Here is a 24,949-nt window from a genome sequence, read left to right on the forward strand (position 1 = left end):
GTCCAATGCAGTGGTCAGAGGTTCCGCACACTGACTCAACCATCGCATTTTGACCTTTTGAAACTGAGGAGTTCCCATGCATCGTGTTGTAATGAATGCGTTGCTCGCTTCTGACTCATTCCCTTTTTCTTATTTTTCTTTTTCTTTATGCTATGTTATGTTACGCATCTTGCTGTCTCCTCCTTGTCCGAAACATATGTTGCTGCCAGGCCTCTACGAGCGGGGTTTATACTTTCCCAAGGCACGTTGTTGTGCTAGTTGGTTCATGGTACTGAGTAAATTTGCTGGCGCATACAAGTTTACTCAGTCTATACTTTAAATTATGTTCGGCCCATACCAGGAAAGGTCATGTAGGTAACTTTCCGCCTTTTTTATGCTTGACATTCACCGCTCTTATTGTCGCATGCTTCTACAGCTCCCGACGCAAAATTTACGAGCGTCCGAGCCTCCTCCTCGTGGTGTCGATGGAAATTAGGAAAAGGCACAAGTATTCTGTGTGCTCCATGGCAGAGAGCGGAGTTACGTGGTCCAAAGTCGATTTCTGATTGGCCCTCTTAGAGAGCGACAGAGTGTCACTATCGACGAAGTATCGCGACTCGATCTGCTCTTTACTCGCGTCAGAAGCATGGCTAGAGTCGCGCCTTGAGGCAACTCGTGTAAGAGCACGACTTCTTTGTGAAGGAAAAGTGGAGAGCGAAGTAGTAGATATTAAGTACGATGTCTGTCTCTCATTTCTCGCGCAGCCCTGTCGCCCAGTTCCTGGTTTCACTCCGGAACGTATGTCCTGTGGAGCTAAGGTGTCCGTCCCCAGCGCCATGCTGGATTCCCGACCACGCCAGCTCCAACTCCCGCTGGCGCCACGCTCTATGGCGACGTCTTCCACGACGTCGTCCACGACGTCTTCGTCGACGTCGGGTACCAACGGCGGCGGTCTGCTCCCCTACCGTCGTCGCAGCAGTGCCACGTCCTCCGAACCCTGCGGACGGGTCGTGCGCCTCCTGACGCCCACGGAACTAGTCGACTCCTGGTACCGGGACTGTGGACCTCGGCTACTCCTGGTGGACTGTCGGCCCTTCCTGAGCTTCAACGCGGGCCGCATCAAGTCTGCTGTGAACGTTAACTGCGGCGACCGCATTACGAGACGGCGACTGCAGCAAGGACGTCTTGCCCTGTGGGATCTGGTGGCGTGCGGACAGGCCAGGGAGCAACTCCGTCGCGCGCGGGACATTGTGGTCTACGACGACTGCACGGGAGACTTGGAGTGTCCGCAGCCGTCGAGCTCCTTGTCGCTGGTGCTCGCGGTGCTCTGCCAGAACGGCGCCAAGCCGGCCGTGCTCAAAGGTGAGCGGATTGTGACTTGTTCTGGGAGCGCGCCAGGATTGACGTCAGGTCGGGTAGGTCCTGTCCTCCCGGTGTCCTTGGCGAGGACCACACGCAGAACGCGGAAAAATCGCACCTCTTATGCTTGTTTTTCTTTTGCCGACAGGGATGAAAAATTGTAAATGGCTTGATGGCGTAATGTCTTAGTCGGGCGTTATGACCTCCTCACGCCATGATGACAGAGTTCGCCGACAAGAGGTGTGCATTCTTGTTCCTACTTTGGAAGAGGTATTTTATCAGAAAGCGAGAGCCGTGGCCGCGCCTGTCTTCTCAAAGACGGCCGGCCGTTCTTGCAGCCAACAAAGGGCATTCTTTTTTACTCTCTACTGCTCATTGTTTTTGTTTTTTTTTTTTTTGCACGGGCGTTGCTTGCGCCATCGACCTAACGTGCGTACACTTTAGACATATGCGTCTGCAGAAAAACTTCCGGTTTATGCGTTAGATGGCAAACCTCGGGGGTTGCAGCCCTTAAAGCGAGAGATCCTCGTTTGAAGACGTCAAAAGACTGCCTGCTTCAGTACAAGGGAATTTATGGTGCCTTTTGAGCAATACTCACAAGGAGCTACAGAAATGGGTAGAAGTTATAGGTATTTCTTAACACCGAAAGACGCGGATAATATTCACATCGTTCTCCAAATCCTGGCATGACAAACAATATTGCGGCATTGTCGTGTTTACTCGATGGGACCTTGATAAGCCTTAGCTGTTGCTCGCTTGTCTCTTCGCCACATTATCAGTCATTGACACGTGTTTTTCGTGTGGTAATTTTACACCACCAAACGAATTGTTTCAACGAGGACAACGGGTGAGCGGCGTTTGGCAACTTCTGGTTCCTTGGGAACTTTTATTTCACTGTTGACAAACGACTACAATGAGCTGCAAACCTGTGCCAGCATAGTTCTGAAACCTCCACACTAGTTACAGGCTTGCAGATCATCGTCGTCGTTCGTCAACAGATAAAGAAAATTTCCTAAGGAACCGGAAGTTGCTAAACACCGCTCACCTACTCCGTCTGCTAAAGCAGCCCATGAGTCAGCGACCATAAGCCCGGCCGACTGATGTCACGCAAATGTATGCCTCCTCTGGCACCCGCGTAAGCGCGCTTTGCAAAGGGCTTAAGTCTCGCTAAACCGTCCTCTAAGGGCGCGTACACCGCTCGTTAGAACCGGCCTTCGAGGAGGAGGTAACCCGGACCGGTATATCGACTAGGAGAACGGTCTCTCGGTCGCAATGATCAGCGGGCCGGCGCCCTCGAGCCGGAGATGCTGTCTCCCGCATGTCCCGGGGCTGCCAGGCAGCCTTGCCAAGGACCTATCGTCCGCCGCGCTTGGAGCGACTCTGCAAGCGCCGCCGCGTGTGCAGGAATGCGGTCGTGCCCGGTGTGCGTAGCCCAAGCACCTCCCCGTTGCCGCTGCTGCTGTGGCGGCGGCGGCGCAGCACTCACTGACTCACAGCTGGGAGGGAAAATCCTGGCGGCTGACTTGCGGCGGCCGGCCTTGGCTAGCCTTGGCGTGTGTGGACAGCCTTGGATGGCCCTCACGTAGGGGACCTCCTCCCTTCCCCTGGACGCACTTTCTCTCGCCAGAAGGATGGTGGTGTGATACGCATCGCGTCGGTCGGACACTTCTGACCGCTGGCGTTTTCCAGCAGGCAGGGGCGTTACCGTGTTCATGTTTGAAAGTATCTCGAAGATGGCAAGTGTAGACGTGCAGTGGGCATCGGACGTTCGTTTGTGCTGCGTGTTGAGCGCCGTGTTCTGCAACTTTTATGTCCATCGTCCTGATTGAACTAAAGTTATATTGCGAGTGGCAGGTGGTTACCTCAGGCACGCATTGAATGTTTTTCTGGAAGCCGGCGCTGTAACATATATCGAGACCAAAAACAAGAATTGGACATTTGTTTTGGTGTTGGGCGTTGCAATGTATACGTCGAAAGAGAGTACATTCAGCGCTGAGATGGGTTGAACCTTTGGAAAGCAACTGGCTGTTGTACCCGGGCGCATGGCTGTGTAGAAAATCGAATCTACTCGGATGCTGAAACAACCACAGATAAATCTTGTCTTGGAATGTCGCCAGAAGCTCGGAAGAGTAGCCTGAACAAAGCGACGATTTAGGACTGTTGAAGCAGTGTTTTCACGTATTGACACATACAGACCAGATGCAGAAGCTATTTCGATGTCGAAGCTACTGAGTGAAGAAGAAATAACTAGAAGCTACTGTATGTAGACGAAACAAGTAAATGCTACTGGGTGCGAGAAGAGACAGGTAGACACTATTGGATGTTGAAGCTGGATCTATAAGAAATTTGATGCAGGAGAAACAATTAAGTATGCGCTGCTGGATGTACAAGCTCTTGGATGCAAAACAAACAAGTATAAGCTACTGAATTCAGACGGAACAAGTAGAAGCTACTGGCCATCTAGAGGAAATTGGATGAAGAAGCAACAATCCAGACGGCTATGTGCTAGATATAAAGGAATGTACTGAATGCACATGCAATGTACAGTTCCCAAGCAACCTGCTAGATCTAGTACGCCGGGTTGTGACTCGACATGCTAGCATCCGACTCGAACTCACACTGCTGCACGCGCTCCAACAAAAGGACGAACAGGTGCCGTTCAATAGACGTGGCCACTCAGGACCTGGTATTGACTGCAAACACGTTATATTTTTTTTTTCTCGTCCGTTACGTTTTTTAGAGCTTCCTGGATAGGAATAACCCACCCGAGTAAATCCGACGTTCATTTGTCCTCCAACAGCGTCACGACCCTGCCGATGACTCAAAGGAGTTCAAACAGGGAAGCACGTCAGCAAAGCACGTCCGAGCATTCGCTGCCCGCGTCGTCTTTCCAAACAATTCCCTCTTCCGACGTCGCCCTTCAACGCGCGAAAGGATTTCCCAATAACTCGGCAAGGCTCCTCGGCCGCGGCTGACCCGGCGGCGGCAACAAACGGCGCTTATGACGCATATGAAGAAGCGCGTCAAAACCGGAACACCATCCAACGCCGTGCGCGCAAGTAATTCCCCGGGACTCTTCTTCATAAAGCCGTCGCTTTCGACGACGTGCTCTCACCAGGCCGGTTCCGGCTAGAACTGTAGTGACCCAGCGAACGTCGCGGACGAGTCACCAAGAGAGTCCGTCTCACCACCACCACGTGATGGTGACGGACGCGGATCGTCTCTCGAGAAAGAGTTATTGCCTCGTGAAAGTATAACATATGGGCGAAGCGTGGCAGATTGCGGGGCCGGCGGTGATGGACGGAACGTTGCTGACAAAAAACTTCGTTCGAAAAAGAAAAGGATGAGAAGTCGTGTTTTGGTGAATTGGGATTTCCATGAAGTGTTGACAGCTTTATTGCGTCGCGTTAAATGCCTGTTTTATCACAAAACCAGATTATGTGGGCTTGCTCGCCGACTATAGATTGTGGAATCTACGAGTGCAGCGAATGTGTCATAGGTTGCCTACAATATCGTAATTTGTAAAGCAAGTTTTCGCCAAAGGGTTGTAATCCATGCGCAGCAAGAAACGTACGCTGATGCGGCAGCTTGTTGAACTCTGTCGCAATTCTTGCTGTCTTTCCTTGCGATGCTTCTTCAAGGCGTCTTTGTCGGAGAGTCTGGCATCTTTTTTTCAATACGTCGTTATCTTACGACAATGCGTTTGGGGTGTCCTGCAAAATGTTGAGACGCTGACAACTTATCGCGTCGCGTTGCACACCTATTTCACCACCACCCATACTCTCTGAACTTGCTTGGTGGCCATCGAATGCAGACTGCTTGAAAGCTGCGAATATTTCATACATTCCATGGATGACTCGATCCGAGGCTTTTGATTGTAATACAAGTTTTGCACGGCCAAAGGCTTGTTAACTTACACAGCAAGAAAATCGGGCATATATGTGCCGCATCTTGTTGCCTTTCTTTTTTTTTTTTTTTTTGCGCGGTTTTTGTTTATTTTTACAACTGTTTTTCACTGCGTCTTTATCCGAGAGCCCGACATCTTACTCAAAACTCCGTCATCTTGCGACAACCTAGGTGCGGTGTTCTCCAAAAATGTCCTAAAGGACGGTTCACACATCCGCGATTGGGTGAGATTGACTGTGTTGCGACGGCTTGTGACCGCGCGTGTGCCGAGAAACCGCCCTGGAAACATCTTCGATCTACTTATATAGACCGAAGGTTCTTGCACTATTCTTCGAGATCAAACCTAATATATATCGGCGATAAATGTTTGCTTGTAAGTTATAACATCGTCAGAATTATATCGAGCCCAGGGTAAATAAATAATGCGTTAAAAGAAAAAGAAAAATATACGCATATGGGAAACATTTAAGGTCTACACGTTAAATGGCACGTGTTGTACTCGTAGTAAGCGGTTACAAGCGGTTGTTGCGTCAATTATCCAAGTCCGCCATATTTTTCTGAGCATGAAGGCGGCATCAACGTTCGGCGAGGACTGTGATCCAATCCCACGCTTCGTGGCTCATGGATGGTAATGGCTATACCCTCTGTAACGGGGGGTAGCTTGCGCCACCTAGCCCTAGACTGCCATTGTTGCTCGATTGACTTTTGAAAAGGATTTATTGTTACGAACAGATGCCGCCGGTTAAGGTGTATTATTTCTCTGACGAACGCCGCTCGAGCAAGCGCCATCTCCGATTAATAAAGGAAAGCCATCGCCTCGAGACACTTCCCGAGAAGATCCCCATGGTAACGCTCGAGGGAGGGGGATACCGCCAGCAGCAGCAGCAGCTCCTCGGAGACCTCCTCGGCATGTGGAGAGCGACCTGGGTGCGCGCTCTGAATCACGTGGATCAATAGCAGAGAGCGCTATGTGTGTGTTCACGGCCCCCAGGAAGTTGCTGCGGCTGTATAACCGCCTTCAGGTGCATGAGTCACACCTCTCCCCGCCCTCTCCTCCTTCCATCGTTGCAAGCAAGGGGCTTGACTGTACCCCGCGTCCCTGGTGGTTTGGCAACACGAACCACCACGCCCTTTCGGCCGTTTCGGTGATGCGTCGTCGTATCTGACCCTGCAAGTATATATCGGAACTCGCTTAACGTCGCCGATCGTGTTATCTTGCGTCTATAGCGATCTGACGGAAGGGCCGTGGGAGCGGCCGTGAGACTGGACGTCTGCCTTGAAATAAGACCGCAAGGATTGCTTATGCGCGTCCATGAACGACGATTTCACTCAAACGTATATTGGAATGGTGATCTCGCTGTGTCATGAAGTGGCATTGGTCGCTGTGGCCCAGAGATTGTGGGGGTTGTCACGAGGCTAGACAAGGCGGTTGGACGTCCACCTTGAGACAACGTACATTCCGCAAGGATGACAAAAGGTTGATGGCCACGGGGGGACCAATCATATGAAGTATATGAGTAGGTACCTCGATAAAGGACCAGTTCGTTTCTAGTATGATTTGCATCCACGGTGACTCGGCTGCCCGCTGGCACCCGCTTGTTATGCGTCATCTGTGGGTGGTCATTGACGGTGGGCGAAGAATGATAAATGGACAGATTTCTGCGCGGAATGCTGCCGCATAAGCGGATTAGGCTCGCTTTTTAGTGTCGATATTGATCTCCCAAAGTTACACTAGCTGCGATCAGAAGGTGTATGTATACTTGCAAGGTTCCTTCCCAACTGCGCATTCGATCCTGCGCTGACGTCAATTGTACTCTCCACGCGACTTCAGTGCAACTGAATCTTCGTCAAAGAGGAGACGTTAAAGGTCAACAGGAAAGGGAGAGGATATAAGCTAGGGCAGAACGGAAAAATATAAAAATAAAAATCATCTTGGCCTGACCCTGAATCAGCGCGGTCAATTGATTGATTGCTCATCGGAGGATTCGTTCGGAGAACTGGTGGCCAGGTTCGCGGGCATGAGCGTCTCCCACGTCGACGCTGATCGCTACATGAAGCTTTGGAAAACCCGTTTGGGGTTTTCGAGCCGCCGACGATAGTGGGCGCGGTTTTGTAACGTTTAAGCACGCCTCACCTTTTCGAGGTGCATGCGGAGTAACGATGTTTGGGGACGTGTATTTATTGTTGTTCTTCAGTGACAGGGTTAGTTCATCAGTATTGTTCTTCCTACCATGCGTTGGTATCTTACCGTTTCGCATTAATTTTTTTATAGTTCAACAGCTCTATTCCTTTGTTTTCTTGTGGTCTATTGCATGAAATTCAAAACTTTGAATTTTTATACATTCGAAAGGAATTTGAAGGGGTTGTAGACGCGAGTCCATGTCATCGTCCAAGGCGTGCCGGCCCCCCGTCTGGTTTCCTGCAACACCGATACACGAGTCTTGTCATCGGCGATGCAAGCGGATATCCAACTCCGGCGCCGTCTCAGTGAAACAGTGTCGAGAGACATCGCGCCACGAATACCTATAGCCGATCCGTTGTCGATGCACTCCAATGCGTCATTCATTGATATACACATGCCGAGCAGCGCCGCGGGCGAGAGCACCGCTCGCCGGATAATTAAGACATGACGTGTCGGCCACGACTGTATACTCTACGTCTATCCATACACACATACACAGAGAGGCACGTGGCGGGAGATTCGTTGTCGTCTGCCTGCTGGTAGGGACGAGCAGTCTCCGTTTAGTCACTTGGACCCCGCGATCATGAGTCAAAGGAGAGCCGCGATGACGCTTTGGCGATGAATCACGGACGAGGGAGACGTTTCGGCGGATCCACCGTTCTCGGAGGTTCGGTGTGTGTGTGTGCGTGTGAGCCACCCACCCACCCAGTCACCCACCCACCTCCCCGGAGGACAAGCTCCGTTCGGCGCCCAACAATCAATGGAGCGTATTAGTCACACTCGCGGGGAGGTTTGGACTCCGCGTGCTCGTGTTTTGTTATTTTTTTTCTTTTCTTTGGGTCCCGCGCTGCGGGAGCCTCGGGGGAGCACCACGGAGGTTCGGGCGTGAGTCGGGAGTTGGGGGGAGAAAACGTCACTCGGCATTTACACTTTGTTGCTCGTTTGCTATACGAGGGTGTCCATTACGCGGTGCGCCCGCAGGACTTCCTGCCGCGATTAATTAGCGGGTCTTTTGGGTCCTTAATCGATGTAGAAGATCGCAAGTTTCCAGCTCTTTGGTTCGTTTTTGCCCGTTGGCTCTCGGCGCTTTTCTGTTTGCGTTTCACGGTGCTGCTCTGTTGGATCTTGGTTGCGAGGCTAATGAAGCTCAGTGCGTGCAAACGGGGCATACGGTCTTTGTTTCCCGGCTTGTCGCCTTATGATGAGTGGTCGCTTGCGCATTGCGCTCTGCTGAATGGTTAGGACTGGCAGCCTGAGGCCCCTCGATGATTTGCAACTATTTATTCCGGATTGTCGCTTGCTTGTTCCAAGCGTTATTGGCTGCTCGGGACAGCACTGTACCTGGGATGCCTCCGATCCGCCGGCCTTGGATGGCTCAGAAAATTCTCAAGTCGACAATACAATCACTTCTGATCGTGGATCGCAAGCCCTGACAAGTTGTAACTCGTCGATCGTCTCCACTTTCAGCAGGTATTCGAGCACTGACGAATTGAAGCTGCTCGTACTGGTGAAGGCGCTTTAATGTTGGCCTCTGATAGGTGACGTGGTAAGACCTCCACAACGGCCTCGTTATGCGATGGCCCACTATCCGCGCAGCGTGCGCAGTACTTGTCTTCGGTGATCTACGGCACGTTTGATTATCACGGCGTAGCGACGTATAATCTTCCGCCGGAAATAGGAGTGGGAAAGGCGCTCGGAGGAAAAGACGTCCGAGCGTGGTCCGTCCGTTCCCTCTGTCCGTCCGTCCGGCCGGCGGTTCCAGGAAACAGGTTTCGGCGGATATTGCTCCCCCCCAGATGCCGACGACACTGTGCTGCAGTCTCCGACTTCCCGCAACTTTCTCCGCGCAACGTGTGCCGTGTGAGGCGGAAAACAGGGGCCACTAACCGGGAAAGCGGTCTTCTTCTGTTGAAGAAGGCGCTCTCCTTCCTTTTTATTGGCAGTTTCTTTGTTGGATGAAAGGCCGTCTGCGGAAAGAGGTGCGGAAATACGACCCGGCCGGAGGTCCTTGCGTCGTCTGCCAAACGCCATTCGTGGGCACTGGAGTCTGGAGGCCGCGCGATTTTGGCGTCTGCTACGTGAGAGGGGGCAGGTGCCCTCTACTGATTCTGGAGTTTGTTGCCGATGAATCATTCGTATATCTTCTTCGATGGTCAGTTGGAAAGTCGGTTGCTGCGTGTAATCGTTGGGAACTTTATGGAACAATCGATGCTCCAAATGCCATTTGTGGATACTGGATGCCGCGCAGACTTTGCAGTTTGGTTCCTTAGAAAGGTCCGACATCATCCAATGGTGTGGGGTTTTGATCTGCTTTTTCATGTAACTTGGGAACTTTCTGGAGCAGTCGCTTCTCTTGTCCTGCCAAAGGGCTGACCGAGGACCTTGTCGGCGAATGAACGGACACTGCTTGCAAATCAGTTAAGCGCACCTTGTTAGCAATCCGTCATCAGGTGGTTACAGAAGAACATGTTTGCGATCAAGCGATACTGCGCGAAGACTTGTCGGATCGCCAGAATGTTGTCCACAAACGTCGTTAATCTGTCGACCTTCCTGAACTAAAGTGCACGCGGTGTCTGTATTTTAAAGCGTGGGCATAGTCTGGTGGCCGGCCTGCACGCTGCTTTCAAATGAAAGCCTGTCTCCATCGTCGTTCGAACTGCGATGAGCTTGCGTTACCGCAACGCGGGACACCGCACCCCGTCGGCAGCTTTTCGGTTTGGGGTGAGTTCCCAACGAGAATGTTTCTGCAAAATAGGTATTGATTGATTGATCGCCAGGCATACCCGCACTAGTTCAGCAGCTAGTCGTTTAACGACCCGGCAGTTCCGCTCGCGAAAAGGAAACCAAAACCAAGAGTTATCCGAATCACCGCCACGACAACGCAGAATTCTCTGGTGTGGTCCCTTTCATCGGGGCAACTGCCGACGTCCGTTACGAAGGAAAGAGCTCGTGCGCGGGCCGTGGTAAGTGGAGAGGAGGTTTATGGCTTGGCAGCCGCCAATTTTCTCCGGTTCTAGCCTGTTCAATGTTGCGTCACGGCCCAGGGTTGCTCAAGACACTCGGGCGCCCACGTCACCTCGACGTATTGTTATTGTTCGGGACACGCTTGGAAGGATACGCGGATCGATCCGTCAAAAGCCGTCTCACCGCCCAGACACGACGGATAGGGGCTCGTGTTATCCTGGACAGACGTTTGTTTACAAAACAATGGCGGCCCTCGTGCGCGGCGTTTGAACGTTGCGCAGACGTTGCGCGCGCAGGCGCATGTGGTGCCTAGATGCGAGAGGAGCCGCCGCGTCCTTTCGACGTCCAGCCCACACTCACCGCCTGAGTCATCCGCCGCAGCCATGACCCTTTTGGAGAGTGAGCGTTCCTCTCCCGGCCGCGGTTAGCCTTGCTTTGCTCTTGACTCCGGACGAGTCATGACAACAATGAGTATTGTCCCCTTCTTTCTTTGTATATCTTTCTTTTTTTATTTATTTGGTGGCGAAACACAAAAGCGTAACTGAGGTAATAAAGGGCTCTGTGGGAAGAAACCAGTGATGGAAGTGCTGCGCCCAATCGCGCCATGAACGAAAGTCTGCTACATCTTGCGCCATAGTGCCATCATTTTTGCGAAGAATTGCGCCAGACCTGCGCAGAGATAGACTTAAGCGAGGAAAAATATGAAAATATTTTATTATTGGTCGATTCTAATATTCGGAGAAGTAGGTGGAAAGGAAAATGGTAGAGAAATGTATTTCACAGCGTCTCTACCCGCGTGTGGTTTGTTTCGTCTTGGGTTAGAGCACAGTCGGAAGACTCGAGCACATACAACCACGAACACGCATACTAAAAGGACAAGTCACGGGAGATTAGCTGAACTTGATTGGTTTATTGAAAAAAAAAAAAAAAAGAGCGCGTGCAAGAAGATAGACGAAGGGCACGATGCCGCACTTTGACGCAGTTTGCTCGATCACACTGGCCTGTAGCGTCGACTGCGCTTCGAATTAACGTGAAACCAAGTATAGAGATTGCTTGTCAACCGCGCTGGCAGCTGGATAAGCTGGCGGGTTGATCTCCGACACCGCGTCTAAAACATTGCAACATATTAGAATGACGGCTACTGTGCTAAGACGGAACCAGTGTCTTGCATTCCTGATGAGATCACTTGATTATCGTATCTGCCGCATGCCTCCCTGCCGCCTCTCATCAGCGCGCGCGCGTCGAGCTTCACCGCTTTGCACCGAAGTGCTAGGAGCAGCGGCTGACCAGGGGGAGCGCGATAGGCTCGGAAATTGTGTTTAGTACTATTCCTGGTCTACCTTCTTTGAACTTAATTGTAGGTTGATCCGCAATCTTTAAGAAACTGCGCCGAGAAAAAGAAAAAAAACGCGGGTCTATATTTGATTAACTATGGCAGTGAAGGTAGTCCCCGCGCAGCTGTCGATCGAAAGAGCGGCGAACTGTGACTTCACTTTGGTCCGAACGCCGCTAAAGAGCAGCGCCACTCTTAAAACACAGGTGTAGGTCTTCATATCTGTGGGTGTTTGTTTTTGCAGTTTTTGATTATTAGTCTTGAGTTTAGTAGGTTCCTAAAACTTGGGGGATGCATTTTTGGTGATAGGCGTGTTAGCGGATATGGTAGTTTTTGCAGGCATTTTACATAAATTGTATTCACAGGCTACATAAACTACCCCAGTGTAGAAGTGGAAGGGGAGAGAGGCTTTATCCAAACTGAAATAAGCGCCGATTCATTTTTCAAACATTTCTTAGTACCTACTCTAAATACTCTAAATGGAACCTACACTGACCACAGCCTTATTTCTAAAACGGAGGTTCTGTATTGCGTCTGCTTCTATTTATTCCTTCAAAAGGTAATAAATGATATGGTTTTGTATCAAAAGGAAACCCTTAATCATTATCAAAGATATACTTATTTAGCGATGCAATCAGTTTTCTTTTTTTTTTTTTTTTTTTTCAAGCGATGGCTAGCAGATGTTGGCATCTGCACCAAAAGCGTCAGTGGCTGTTTCGAACCAATATTGTGCATGCTACAGAACCTGCTACAAAATGTCAAATGCCGCTTCCATCACTGGGTTAAGTGCAGGGACTGATGTCTCCTATTCATTTGTTTATGTTTCACCTTCTCGTCTGACACACTTTATCTTGATTCTGCAGTCCTTGCCACATTAGCGTCCCCTTCTATAACAGATCCACAGTTAAAAGGATCATATCAAACTTACCTACGCCTTATATAATTTATATAGGATCTGATGTTTATTAGAGCTTGACTTCTTTTTTGTTCTTTATTTGTTCCCTTTTTACACCATAGCTGTTGTTAAGGGGTCTTATTCGTTATTTTTTTATATTTTTATTTTATGTGGTTGAGCTTTCTTGTGTTAGCCTGTCCTGTGCGCACAAGAATAAAAACAAACCACCCGTGATGCTATTACCTTATCATTGAAATCTATTTTAGCATTCGCTCCTGGATCGTGATATTCCGACAGAAAAAAAAATAGAATCAAGGAGCAGATATTAAGATAAATTTACCATCTGTAAATTACCAAGATTATTAGCATCTAGAAACAAATATTAATAAGAAAAAAACATAGTTTTCTATACTTTTTACCATATATTTTTCGATTACGGTAACTATACTTCTAAGGTACAGTTTGTGGTCCTACTTCTTGGTGGTAATATGACAAAATTTTTCTAATCCCCATATTTTATTTCCTCTTCTTTTTTCTTTTTTGAACACAGGCGGCTTCAAGGAGTTCCAGCGGCAGTACGCGCACGAGTGCACCAGTTCCGCGAGCCCCGAGGACTCCGGCTCGCCGCCGGAGCCCGTGGACAAGGACCTGACGGCGTGGCCCGTGACCCGGGTCCTCCCGTTCCTCTTCCTGGGCAACGAGCGGGACGCCCGGGACGCCGACCTCCTGGACCGCCTCGGCGTCGGCTACGTCCTCCACGTGACGACCACCCCGCCGCCAGGGCTCCAGGCCAGGCACGGTCCGGGACTTCGCTGCAAACGTCTTCCCGCCTCCGACAGTTGCCACCAGAACCTCAAGCAGTTCTTCGAGGAGGCGTTCGCCTTCCTAGGTCAGTACCACGCTCTTCATCCACGGCGGTCTTGCCGAACAATCGAGGCGTTCATTGTGCGTCCACAGGTGTCGGAGCCAAGGACAAAAGTCTAACTTTTGTTCAACGCGCGTCTAGCCCAGCTTTTAATCTTATTTCAATTCAACCCTTGGTTGACTTTACGAGGTCCGGGCATCAGTACTGCTTTTGCTCCGTGGTGGTCTTGCCGAGGAATCGAATCCTTTCTTTTGCATCTGTATCTACAAATGCCGGGGACCCACGTGCAATCAGGCAATGAGTTAACGACTCGCCCTCAAAGTGTGTCGTAGAACTTCCCGGGTCGTTTTCTATAAGCTATCAGCTGTTTTCAGGTTGTTCAGCACTATAGGCAGATCTATTCAATGACTCGTGCGTGTGCTTTTCGTACAAACAGTGGTTCAGATTCTGCGACTTTTGCTACTTAAAATAGAGCCTATGAAACGAGAATATATCCCTTTCGGACGTGGACTTTTAACTTTTTGCCGGTGTGTACAAGAAGGAAACATGTGTTGCCTTGACGAGGTCTAGAATCGGTTTACTGCTCCTGCTTCACGGCTGTCTTGCCGAAGAAGGCTTGTACAGTGCTCGATGAAAGGATATTTTCTATGAGCGAGTTTTGGAAGATGTGTTCGAGTGGCAGAGGTACGTTTGACGTCTAAAGGGAGAAAGGGATGGTCGAGGTAGTGGTAAAACTCCGGGGTTATTTAGAGCTAGATGTCTCCACAAGGATGAGAAAAAAAGTTAAGAGGTATATGTGATTCAATGTTCTTCTGCTGTCGCGTATGTGCGACAACGGACGGTCCCAAGAAGTGGCAGGTTCGCGCATCCATCTGTCGCGCTGTCATTGGAACTTCCAGTCGAGCCTTCCGTATACACAAATGATATATTTCCGGAACTATCCGCGGGCTTTCAGTAAAGACAATAGTTCCAACGAAAAAAGTTTGCGGAGCGGAGCTCTATTCGAGGCGATCCAACTCCCCCTGCTTGCAGCGCTACACGATCAAACCTTGGACGCGTGCGACCACCAATCGAAGAACCGGAGGTTCCCACGAAAAACCGCGCTCTCGCGTCCGTCCGTTTTGGTTCTTCGTCATCGTCCTGTTGTACGGTCGAAACCCGTGGAGCGGAAGCATGAGGCTCACCCCAACTCCCCCCCCCCCCCCCCTTCCACACGTCCCCTTGTTCCCGTCACTCTATGGCTTACACATTGGGTCCTTTTAACGCATACAAAAAAAATAATGGAAAGGGACCATAGTGGACCCGGTTACTCATAGCAGACGCCGCCGCGGCAACTGTTGACGCCGAAGTTTCGTCATCGCAAGGTGGTCCCCCCCCCCCCCCCCCAGTCCAAAACCCGACAGAAAGAGATGACTCAACAGCGGAGGGTTCCAACCGCGGCCCAATCTGCCCGTCGTCGAGACGGGCCTGTAGTGAGTGTCCCAAACGCGGCGGGGACAGCTGCCATGTGTGTGTGTGTGTGGTGCCATTGTCAACGGCGTTTCCCTGTTCTACACTACCTGCGGGTTGGGTCGGTTAGAGTAGAGGGGGGGCTTGCGCGTCCCGACGGCGTTTTCCCGCGCGTTGTGCGTCACGCGCGAGCACGTGCACGTGCTGATCGTGACGTCAGATCGAGAATGACGTCAGCTACGAGCCCGCGCGTGCATCTGCTCCGCGGACGTTTTTTTTTTTTCGGGAGTCTGCTGCGCTGCGTGAAGGACGGGGATGCGTGTACTCCCCTCTTCGAGTTTGGGGCGTTTTATTTTCGTGTTCATTATTTTATGTAGTTTCGGAGTGTTTTGGGAAAAGGAGCGCGTGACTCAAACTGGATCGGCAAAATCCACTGGTGGATTTTGAAACGATACGACACTCCTACTTCTATGCACCGTGAACGAACGAAAAATAAATTATCCCAAGCGATTCCAAATCCAGTAGAGGATTTCCTCGTGACTCAAGCCCTAAAGGGAGAGAGTTGTTTTTATCTCCGAGCGCCGCGTGCGGGAATATTTTGGTCCGCAGCGAGCACGCGCACGCGGGAAGCACCTGGCCGTTAGCTAAACAGCCATCCGCAGCCTCTGCAGTTTCATGTCACGATGTTAGCTCGAGGCAATATATAGAGCGTTTGTTGCGGTTGCGCGATTCAACATCTGAGTCATCCTAATCATTTATGTCACGAAGCTGCAAAGCCACGCTGCAAAACTATTTTCCATTCTTTTTTTTTTTTTTTTTTTTTTTTGCGAAACGGAAGGAACGCAACACGCATGAAACTTTCTGCTGCGTTATAGTGGAGATCCACGGATTTGTCCCCGAGGGCATCGTTATTCTCAGTTTCACTCCTCTTACGCTAATATCCCAAGTAGCCAGTCAAGCAGCATCAAAAACGCAAGTCACCATAGGCCTTCTCCGTACCTGATCGGCTCGTCGACGATAGAATACGTATACAGAAACGTGACAAACACCGTGATGGTGCGCATTTGACGCTCTACGATTAGTCCCATCAGGTAGTAGCAACATGTCAGTATATATATAGGCGATAATAAACAAGCGCCTCTATCTCACGGCCATGCGCACGAATTTGTTTTGCCGCATTCAGAGTCAGTAGGGCTCCGACGATGAGTCTTTCGTAATCCGTGTTTGCGTCTTGCCGCCAGCCGCGTGTGACCGTGAAATGGGTCGGATGCCGCGTCGCCCGGATGATCCAGGCCCCGTTCTACGGGCGTGACAAAACAAAACACCCCCGCGATGGCGTCGGCTTTCGTCCGCGACAAGAGCCAGTGCGGACTGGCTGAAACTCGTCGTCGCCGTATCAGCGCAACCCGCTGGAACGAACAACGAGCTACAGCAGCGTAAGCTGCGTTTGTGAGTTAGCGCGGCGTCGTGAGTGTTTCGAGGAATTCGAAGATAGAGGCGCGCTTGCAGAGACGCTACCGGTCCGTGCGAAGCGTGTACTCAGGTGCGAAGAGACAGCGACACGTTACTAGGCCTACCGCAAGTTCGTCTGCGTCTGCTTCATTTGCGCTTGCAAATCTCAATATTCCTCGTCTGGACAGGCTTCATCTAGGGTGGTCCGGGGCTGGGAGGCCTTTCTCGGCAATAGCTCTGAGTATTGGTAAGCCGTTGACAAAGTTCGCGGGCTTTATTCGCTTAGACCGTATCACGAAGCCAGAGGCGCATATCTCCTCCATATCTCAACCACTACAATGATTAAGCCTCGTTCCCAAACCTTTCGTTTGTTTTGTTTCGTGCCGTTCTCGCTTCACCGTCCACAATCTGCATTAATGGGACTCGTGTAGCGACATTTCCGTGGGCAGCTAAAGCGCCACTTCGCCCTACGCTGGGAAATTACAATTTCGTACTTACACTGTCCAAACTACCGTTCAATCTGCAACACGGGTACACACTGTCCAGCCAAGACTTACCTAGTGACAGCCCAGATCTGTCAGTTGTGCCTACGCTCAACCTAACACACGCTCCTGTGTAATCCGGAAAGGTACTTAAGCTTGTAGGCTTCTATGGGATCCCTTACTTTTACCGATTATTAATCGTTACAGCAAGCGGTACTGTTTGTTGTTGTTGTTTTTTTCCCGAGCCGTAACGTTGCGCTATCCTGACGGTATGCATGTTACAGGCATGCACGTTACATGTTCTAGCTGCCTGCAGCTGGCGAGCTGGAGGCAGCTAGAACACTTTAAGCGGCAGCAGTGGGTCGTACAAGGACGTTTTAAAAAGAAAACTGAATAAATAGAAAACAAAATTAAAAACAATCGTCGACAGGCCAAAAAAAAGATATATATATATAGGAACGATTCAAAATTGGACGCTTCCCAACAGATAAAAGCATGGTGAGTCACTCGTGCCCACAATACACGTAAGGTGCGAAGACCCTGAACTCCCGATAGGGCAGAAAACGACAAAGTAGAAGCTAGATAAGATTTTTTTTTTTTTTTATTCTTTATTTGTGCCCACGCGAGAAGCATTGTGCGGGCACGTGAACGCGGCAACCGACCAGAACTTTTCCGTGTGCTCTTGCGCGCGCGCGGCGGGTTTCGTCGTCTGGGCATCTCCCGCCGCTGTGGCGTCTGTGGGAAAAATACCGTCAGCCAACGTCGTCGCTCCGTTGTTTACTAGTCGTGGCGTGGTCGCGGTTTCCTCCATCGCGCGCCTTTGCGCTGGGCCTCGCCCAAGGACGGACGTTCTTCGTGTCGCCACGACGGTCGGGTCCGTCCGCCGCCTCAAGAGTTGACCGAAACGCTTGGTTCAAATCATATGGAGTGAAAAACAGTCGAGTTGAGCAGTGGTTGTTACACGCCCCCCCTCCCCAAGAATTTTCTACACTAACGCAAGGAATACCATAGTTTTGTTTAACCCGAGACTGGGGTATTTCGGAAAAGGGGACGAGAAGAAAAGAGGCCACAAGGAGGCGACGTCTCAAACACAGCTAAGGATTTTATTCCATCGTATGCACTTTTATACACACCACGTCCACACACCACCAACCAAGTCGACCAATGACAACATAACACCCGGAATACACTAAGCCAAACATAGGCCCAAAACATTACAAAAGAAAAATCTGTGGCCTATGTTTGGCTTAGTGTATTCCGGGTGTTATGTTGTCATTGGTCGACTTGGTTGGTGGTGTGTGGACGTGGTGTGTATAAAAGTGCATACGATGGAATAAAATCCTTAGCTGTGTTTGAGACGTCGCCTCCTTGTGGCCTCTTTTCTTCTCGTCCCCTTTTCCGAAATACCCCAGTCTCGGGTTAAACAAAACTATGGTTAACTTCCACCAGCTCGCCTGCACCCTTACAATTTTTTCAGTAAGGAATACACCCCCCAGAGCACCCTCCCGAAAAATTATTCTCTTCGCCCGATTGACGTTCATGGAAAAGTCCGTGGCTTTAATTGAGGACCTGCACAACAGTGTTCTGTGCATTGAATCAACATTAAGACGTGTTTGCTGTCGCTGAATTTGTAATTTCTGTTTGTGACGACGGTGATGATTTTAGGTATTCATTTGGATCAGACTGTGACGACTCTGAAGCTGGAAGTCCTGTAAGACGTTGGTTTCTTACTTTAGCAAGGGGAACCGCAACTCGAAAGTTTGAATGAATAATGGGAACGGTGTTCCTTGGGTTCCCTAGTGATCGGTAATTTCGACCAATTTTACACTCTTTTGGGTGTAATTCGGAGTCATTCTCAACACGCATCGTGTAGATTGCAGAGACCTGTCATATCGCTTTTAAAATTTCTCGTCAATGTCGGCATTTTTAATAGCATGCTGTCCATCCTTCAACCTGTCTGAGCTGCAGAAATCTTACAATATTATCATTCTCGCACTGCTTCAAAAACGCTAATGTTAACATGGAAAAGCTAAAAATTTCATGAGCACGCCCGTTGATTGCGATCTAAATCCCCCCCCCCCTTTTTTTTTTCTTTTTGGGGTTGTGAATTCTGGCTTTTTAAGCAATTCCTGCTGAAACAACAATCATGATAATTATACTGTTGTAAGAGATTTCTGCAGCTCAGCCAGGTTGAAGGGTGGATGGCGTGTAGAGTGTGAAAAAACCCGATATCGACGGGAAATTGTAAAAGTGATATGACAGGTCTCCCTGAAATCTACACGACGCTTATTCAGGATGATTCCGAATTGCACTCAAAAGTGTGTACGCATCGAATTGATCTAAATCACCGATCACTAGGGAACTGAAGGAACACCGTTCCCATGATTTCTCGAGTCGGACACCCCAAAGTCGGATACTTCTTGATAAAATATTGATGCGAGTCAGGGTAGACACATGAGTGCGCAAGTTTTCAGATTTTGGGAAATTTCGTCTTATTCGAGGTTAAGATGACCGGTTAAAAATTCGGTGTAGATGCTCCGCCTCCCGCACGAGCTTTCTGCCTTTTATAACGCTTCAGCGCACGGAAAGCACCTCGGAAGACAACTGGCGCATGGTGGAGGCAATGCTTCTACTACATTCTTATCCTGTCACCGCGACAATGGCCCGTTTCGATAGTCGTCTTTTGCGCGGCGCCATCTTTGTCTACTGGGCAGTTGAACGCGTTCTGAGCATGCGCAGTCGCTCTCTTCTGCTTCCATAGCCCAGTGACTCGTAATTCCTCCTGCGTATGATCAGCGCTGGAAAGGTATCTAGGAGCCACGTAAGGCAGCCATTTGCGACGCTACGGAACCTGAGACCGCGGGGTTGCCCCTCCCGTGCCGATGGCGTGGAAGACCGCAGCGCTGCGGTCGGAGCAGATTACCGCTTCCTTCGGCGCGAGGAGACACGCTGCCTGGTTCTTTTCCTGCCGCTGGTGATTCAGCGCCGAGGAGCGGGGCCGCACGACGAGCCTGGGCGCTCGAGCGCCGGCGCCCTTGACGCGCTGCGAGCCTGACGGCCAGGGAAAAAAAGAAAGAACTAAAGGGATACCTCTGTTTGAGCGTGACGAAGTCGCCGACGTCCTTCGTTAGCGCGCTTGTTGGCGACGCCCGACGCCATCTGGCGGCGCTGCGCGGCGGCAAATGCACTTATAGCTCGCGGCGGGAGATTTGAATTCGTTGTTCCTGAGCTTTTGCGTTTCCCTCCGTGCAGTCCTAGACGCATCTAGAGTTAGTTCGTCGGAAATGCATCACCTTGCCCGCGCATTCTTTTTCTTTTTATGTATTGGTGATTCTAATGTGGTTCTGTTCCTCTTTGCAGACGAGGCCCACGCCAACGGCAGCCGTGTGCTGGTCCACTGCCACGCGGGCATCTCCCGCTCACCAACCATAACGGTGGCCTACCTTATGCGCCACCTGCGACTGCCCCTGGTGGATGCGTACCGCTACCTCAAGGCCAAGCGACCCATCATCTCGCCCAACCTCAACTTCATGGGACAGCTCATGGAGCTCGAACAGAACCTGGCCCAGCAGCCCGAACAGGCGCCGTGCGCCCAGTGTTGCCGGGCTTCTGCCACGCTGCTCCAGCTGCTCGCCGCCGAACCGACCTGCGCCGGCGTCTGACGTCACTGGGAGACCAATGACGTGAGCCGTCCACGGGAAGGGGACCAATCAGCGACGTCGCCGCCATCAGCCTTCTAGTCCGCTGGGACGCCATCATTGCGTTCTGACAGTTCCACGTTGAACTTCGCGCCGCTGCGTCGTTTTTCTTCGCTTGTGATGTCCCTCGTGTCAGCAGCCACGAGTGTGCCAGCGTCGGGACACAGGTTGCCTGTTGTGCCATCGAGTGCGCCCAACAAGTGCGCCACAATTGCATTTCGGCTGCGAACGGACTCGTTCTTGCGTGGCAGCCGACCAAGGACAGCTCCGGCACCCAAATAAAGCCGACCTTTATACACTCCTAAGCCCTGCCATTGGCGTGTTATTTACTCGTGGAAGTGATTGTTTTTTTTTTTTTTTTTAGCGCGTCAACTTTTTTTGCGTGCTTCAAAAGTGCTCAATGTGCTAAGCCACCTCGGTTATTTCGAGGCAAAACGCTGGCCTATGGTTCCCAGGCGGCGGGTTTGAATCCTGGACGAGGTTCCCATTGTCGTAGCTAGGCGGGAGGCTTGCGGGGGGTCCCGAAATCCAGCCGACCCTATAAATGTATAAACAAGTGGATTTCGACACCCTCCCGCACCCAAAGTGATGAACATCCTAGGCACTTCAGCCCCTCCCGGAAAAAAACATTTCTGGTTACGCCCCTGGAGGTGCCGCAGCCTGACGGGGCTTATTATTGAAAGGAAGGTGCCATGTAACGAGATTTCGATTGCGCTTTATGATCAACACCCAAACTATTTTCGCGAGTCTAAACGTCATCGTTGTTGCACGTGAAGCAATACGTGTGAACGAGCACATTTCGCGAAACTTGAGTGTCGCGAAACTGTTGCGCGCCTAAAAGATGCATCGTGTGAACAGACCTTTAGACAGGCTTGCAGATCATCGTCGTCATTTGTCAACAGGTAAACAAATTTTCCTAAGTAGACGGAAATAGACGGATCTCACTAAGCGTTCGGCACATGCGTGACGCCGCCATAACTTAAGTTCACAGAGGCAGACGGCCGTGCATGCGAGGGCTCGTGCCGTTTCGTGCTTCACACGTGCACACATTGAGCAAGATTGTTGCACGTCCAGAAAGAAAAGAAAAAATTGGGTTGTGTGCATGTTTATACAGCGTAGAACTTGGTCTGCCTCAACGGGGCGACGAGTCTCCCAGCTGTAGATGAGCAATTTAGCCAGTGCAGTACGACCGCACGCCGGTACGATGCTCATCCACATCGAAACGGACAGGGGTGGAAATTGAACCCAGGATCCTGGGTTCTGCAGCGCGAGCTTTCGCTCCACGTGCTCCGAGCTGGTGTGCGCTAGCCAACTCGGCCACCGATCCCCCCGTCCAGAAAGAATAATAATTGGGTTGTGTGTGTGTTTATACAGCCTAGAACTTGGTCTGCCTCACAGGGGCGACGAGTCTCCCAGCTGTAGATGAGAAATTTAGCCAGTGCGGTACAGCCGCTAGCCTGGGGTCTTTAACGTGCATCACGCAGTAGTGATACACGACCGCACGCCGGTACGATGCTCATCCAGATCGAAACGGGCAGGGGTGGGGCTCGAACCCAGGATCCCTGGGTTCTGCAGCGCGAGCTTTCGCTCCACGTGCTCCGAGCTGGTGTGCGCTAGACCACTCGGCCACCGATCCCCCCCCCAGAAAGACTAAAGCCTGGTTCAGACAGTTGCGGAATGGAAGCTACATTGGCTCTGCGAACAAGGACCAATACCTGCGGAAATTTTTACTTAGAGACACTGAGTAACGTTTGCATCGCGTGCCCAAAGCCACCAGGAGCACGCGGATACCGATTTCTTGGTCGTAAGCGCACAATTTTTATTTTCTGGTCACTTCCAGTTTTGAAGCGGGGGTGCCCCGCTAACCCTAAGCCATAGGCGAGGGCCCTGACTACGGCGGCCACATCGCTCGTGATGGAGTCCGCAGCGGCCTGCTCAAGCGTTGATCGAAACCACCAGCCGCATACCGCCAACGCTGAAGAGGAAGAAAATGACATGCGCATGTTGGAAGACCCTCCAAGTACCACCGGCGACGACGAACACGACATGGCACCCTGGATTAAAGTCACCAGCCGGGCTATTCGCCGCAAGACGCGAGCCAGCCTTGCCACGCAAACTCTCAACCTATCGCCGCCAAAGCCGGCTCTTCGACCCAGCCGCCCGGTGCTCAAGCCAAAACCTCCACCCCTTCCTGCTGACGACTTTAAATTGGCGATCCGGCCTCGCAATGGTCTCGTGCTGAGCAAGGTGAGCCCGATAGTACTTTCAAACAGCATTATGCGAGAAGCTAAGCTACGTCCTCAAGAGGCAGACATCAAAATACGCGTCAATGAACAACAGAACATTCTAGTTGCAAGCACACCCTACCAATCAACAGCCTCGGCGCTGAGTAAGATCCAAAAACTACTTACGCAATTGCGTCATATGGTATCTCCCCTGACAACTCGTGTAGAGGGGTGATACACTCGAGAGAAAAGGAAGCCACCAACGAAGAACTATTGGAGGCCATCTCAGCCCCTGGATACGAACCACTCACGTGCCACCGATTCGGGGACTCAGACACCATCCTCATCACTTTCATAGGAAAGAAAGTCCCTTTCCTTATATACGTAGGCGGAGTGGAAACGAGGTGCTTCCTCTACAAACGCACCGTCGCCTACTGCTACGTCTGCCATCAAACTGGCCACCGCGCGGACGTCTGCCCTTACCCGCCAGATGTGCCGACGTGCAAGGACTGCGAAGCCCTACTTACCGCGGAGCCACACGAGTGCAAACCGAAATGCTCTCTGTGCAGCGGCGAACACCGCACAGCGAGCAAGGCCTGCCCTGGGCGCTTTTTGCCGCCCGTCAACCGGCGAAAAGAACAGACGTCGATCGGCAGGCGGAGACCGAGAACTCCTTCTGGCCAGCGAGGGGACCCCTCATCAAGATCTTCCGCTGCCCGGTCCCGATCTCGTAGCTACCCACGTTTGACCCAGGACAGGAGACGCCGCAGTTCGAGGTCCCGGTCCCGCTCCAAGACCCGAGGAAGGACACCGAGCACCCAGGAACGAATAGAAACTCAGCAATCTACGCAGGTGAGCTGGGCGCAGATGCTCTCTCGCAAAGCTCGTTCCCCTCCCCTACCCAATGATATGCTTAAACAAGTCCAAACGCAGAATTTACGTCTACAAGAGGAGAATACAACACTTAAAGCCGAACTTGCCGCACTGAGAGAAGAATTATGCGCCCTTCGTAATGAAATCAAACAAACGACACAATCACCATCCGCTCCCGAGAAACGCAAAAAGATAGAACGCCCCACTTCGAAACCGTTAGAACCCCCTTCCCAGTCCCCGACTGCACTAAGCCCACAACTCGCAGAAATCACTCAGCAACTCGCAACCCTTATGCAACTTATGCAACAAACTAACGTGCGCTTGGATAACCTCGAAGCTCAGAACCCATCTCTTCCCGGTCGTCTCTCACGGCGTGACTTGAAGCCTTACAGCCGACCCACTCCTCATCAAGAGGAGCTCACCTGCCACGATGGCAGCAAAACGGAATAATAATCAAGCTCTTCATCACAAAACCACCATATGGCAGTGGAATTGCCGCGGATTCAAAAACAAGTTCGGTTCACTCTCTCAATTCATTGCAGCATCTACCTCTCCTCCGGATGTCATATCACTCCAGGAGACCAATTCTCCCGCTCGTCTTCCCGGCTACGTGACGTACGGAGAAGACACCGGAAAAAACCTTCATACTCTGGTTAGCAAACGAATTACTGCTATTCAACACGCTCTTCAACAAACAGAACAGCTGGGAATCCTGCTCGAGCTCATCCCGCGTGCCAAGAAACACGTCCACAGTCTTTTCATCTTAAATATGTATTGCAGACCCAAATCTAAAGATCCTAGTGTCCAAAACGTACTCCTGCAGGCTATCCACAAAGCGGGAGGTCAGCCTCTCCTCATAATGGGAGATTTCAACGCGGCCCACCAGCTCTGGGGCTATGCGTACTCCAATAAACGCGGTAATGCCTTGCATGCACTCATCGCAAACAGTGACCTTACCCTCCTAACTAACCCTGCCTCCCACACCCGCATGGGCAATAGCGTCACCAATGATACCTCGCCAGACTTAACTATCACTAGCCACATCCCTCACGCGGACTGGGAGCACCTCGGAGAATATTTGGGGAGCGACCATGCCATTCTAGCCACTACTATATACGGCGCAGAGTACAAAGTCAAAGTCGGCAAGGCACGCCTGACCGACTGGACCAAACTCCGAGATGAACGAGAAAAGAGACTGAAAACGACAGATCACCCCCCGCTTACTCTGCAAGAGTGGGTATCTCGTCTCGTCCAAGATGTCCAAACCCACACTAAAAATATTGAAAC

The 24,949-nt window shown here is 51.1% G+C and overlaps 1 protein-coding gene across 2 annotated transcripts in view; it reads left to right on the forward strand.

Annotated features, from left to right (window-relative positions):
- The window catches only part of LOC8036520 (dual specificity protein phosphatase 10), a 37,653-nt gene extending 16,784 nt beyond the window's left edge, over positions 1-20,869 (forward strand). The window contains exons 2-4 of one of the 2 annotated variants that reach the window (XM_040207226.2): positions 741-1,341; positions 13,169-13,507; positions 20,227-20,869. In XM_040207226.2, the coding sequence (XP_040063160.1) occupies positions 780-1,341; positions 13,169-13,507; positions 20,227-20,528 (1,203 nt within the window). In that variant the 5' untranslated portion in view covers positions 741-779 and the 3' untranslated portion in view covers positions 20,529-20,869. The remainder of the gene's footprint in view (positions 1-740; positions 1,342-13,168; positions 13,508-20,226) is intronic. The other variant, XM_040207225.2, reaches the window with a different exon arrangement.
- Positions 20,870-24,949: the final 4,080 nt, after the last annotated feature.

The sequence above is a fragment of the Ixodes scapularis genome, unplaced genomic scaffold (assembly GCF_016920785.2).
Source record: "Ixodes scapularis isolate PalLabHiFi unplaced genomic scaffold, ASM1692078v2 PGA_scaffold10__122_contigs__length_95168666, whole genome shotgun sequence".
NCBI classification, from domain to species: domain Eukaryota; kingdom Metazoa; phylum Arthropoda; class Arachnida; order Ixodida; family Ixodidae; genus Ixodes; species Ixodes scapularis.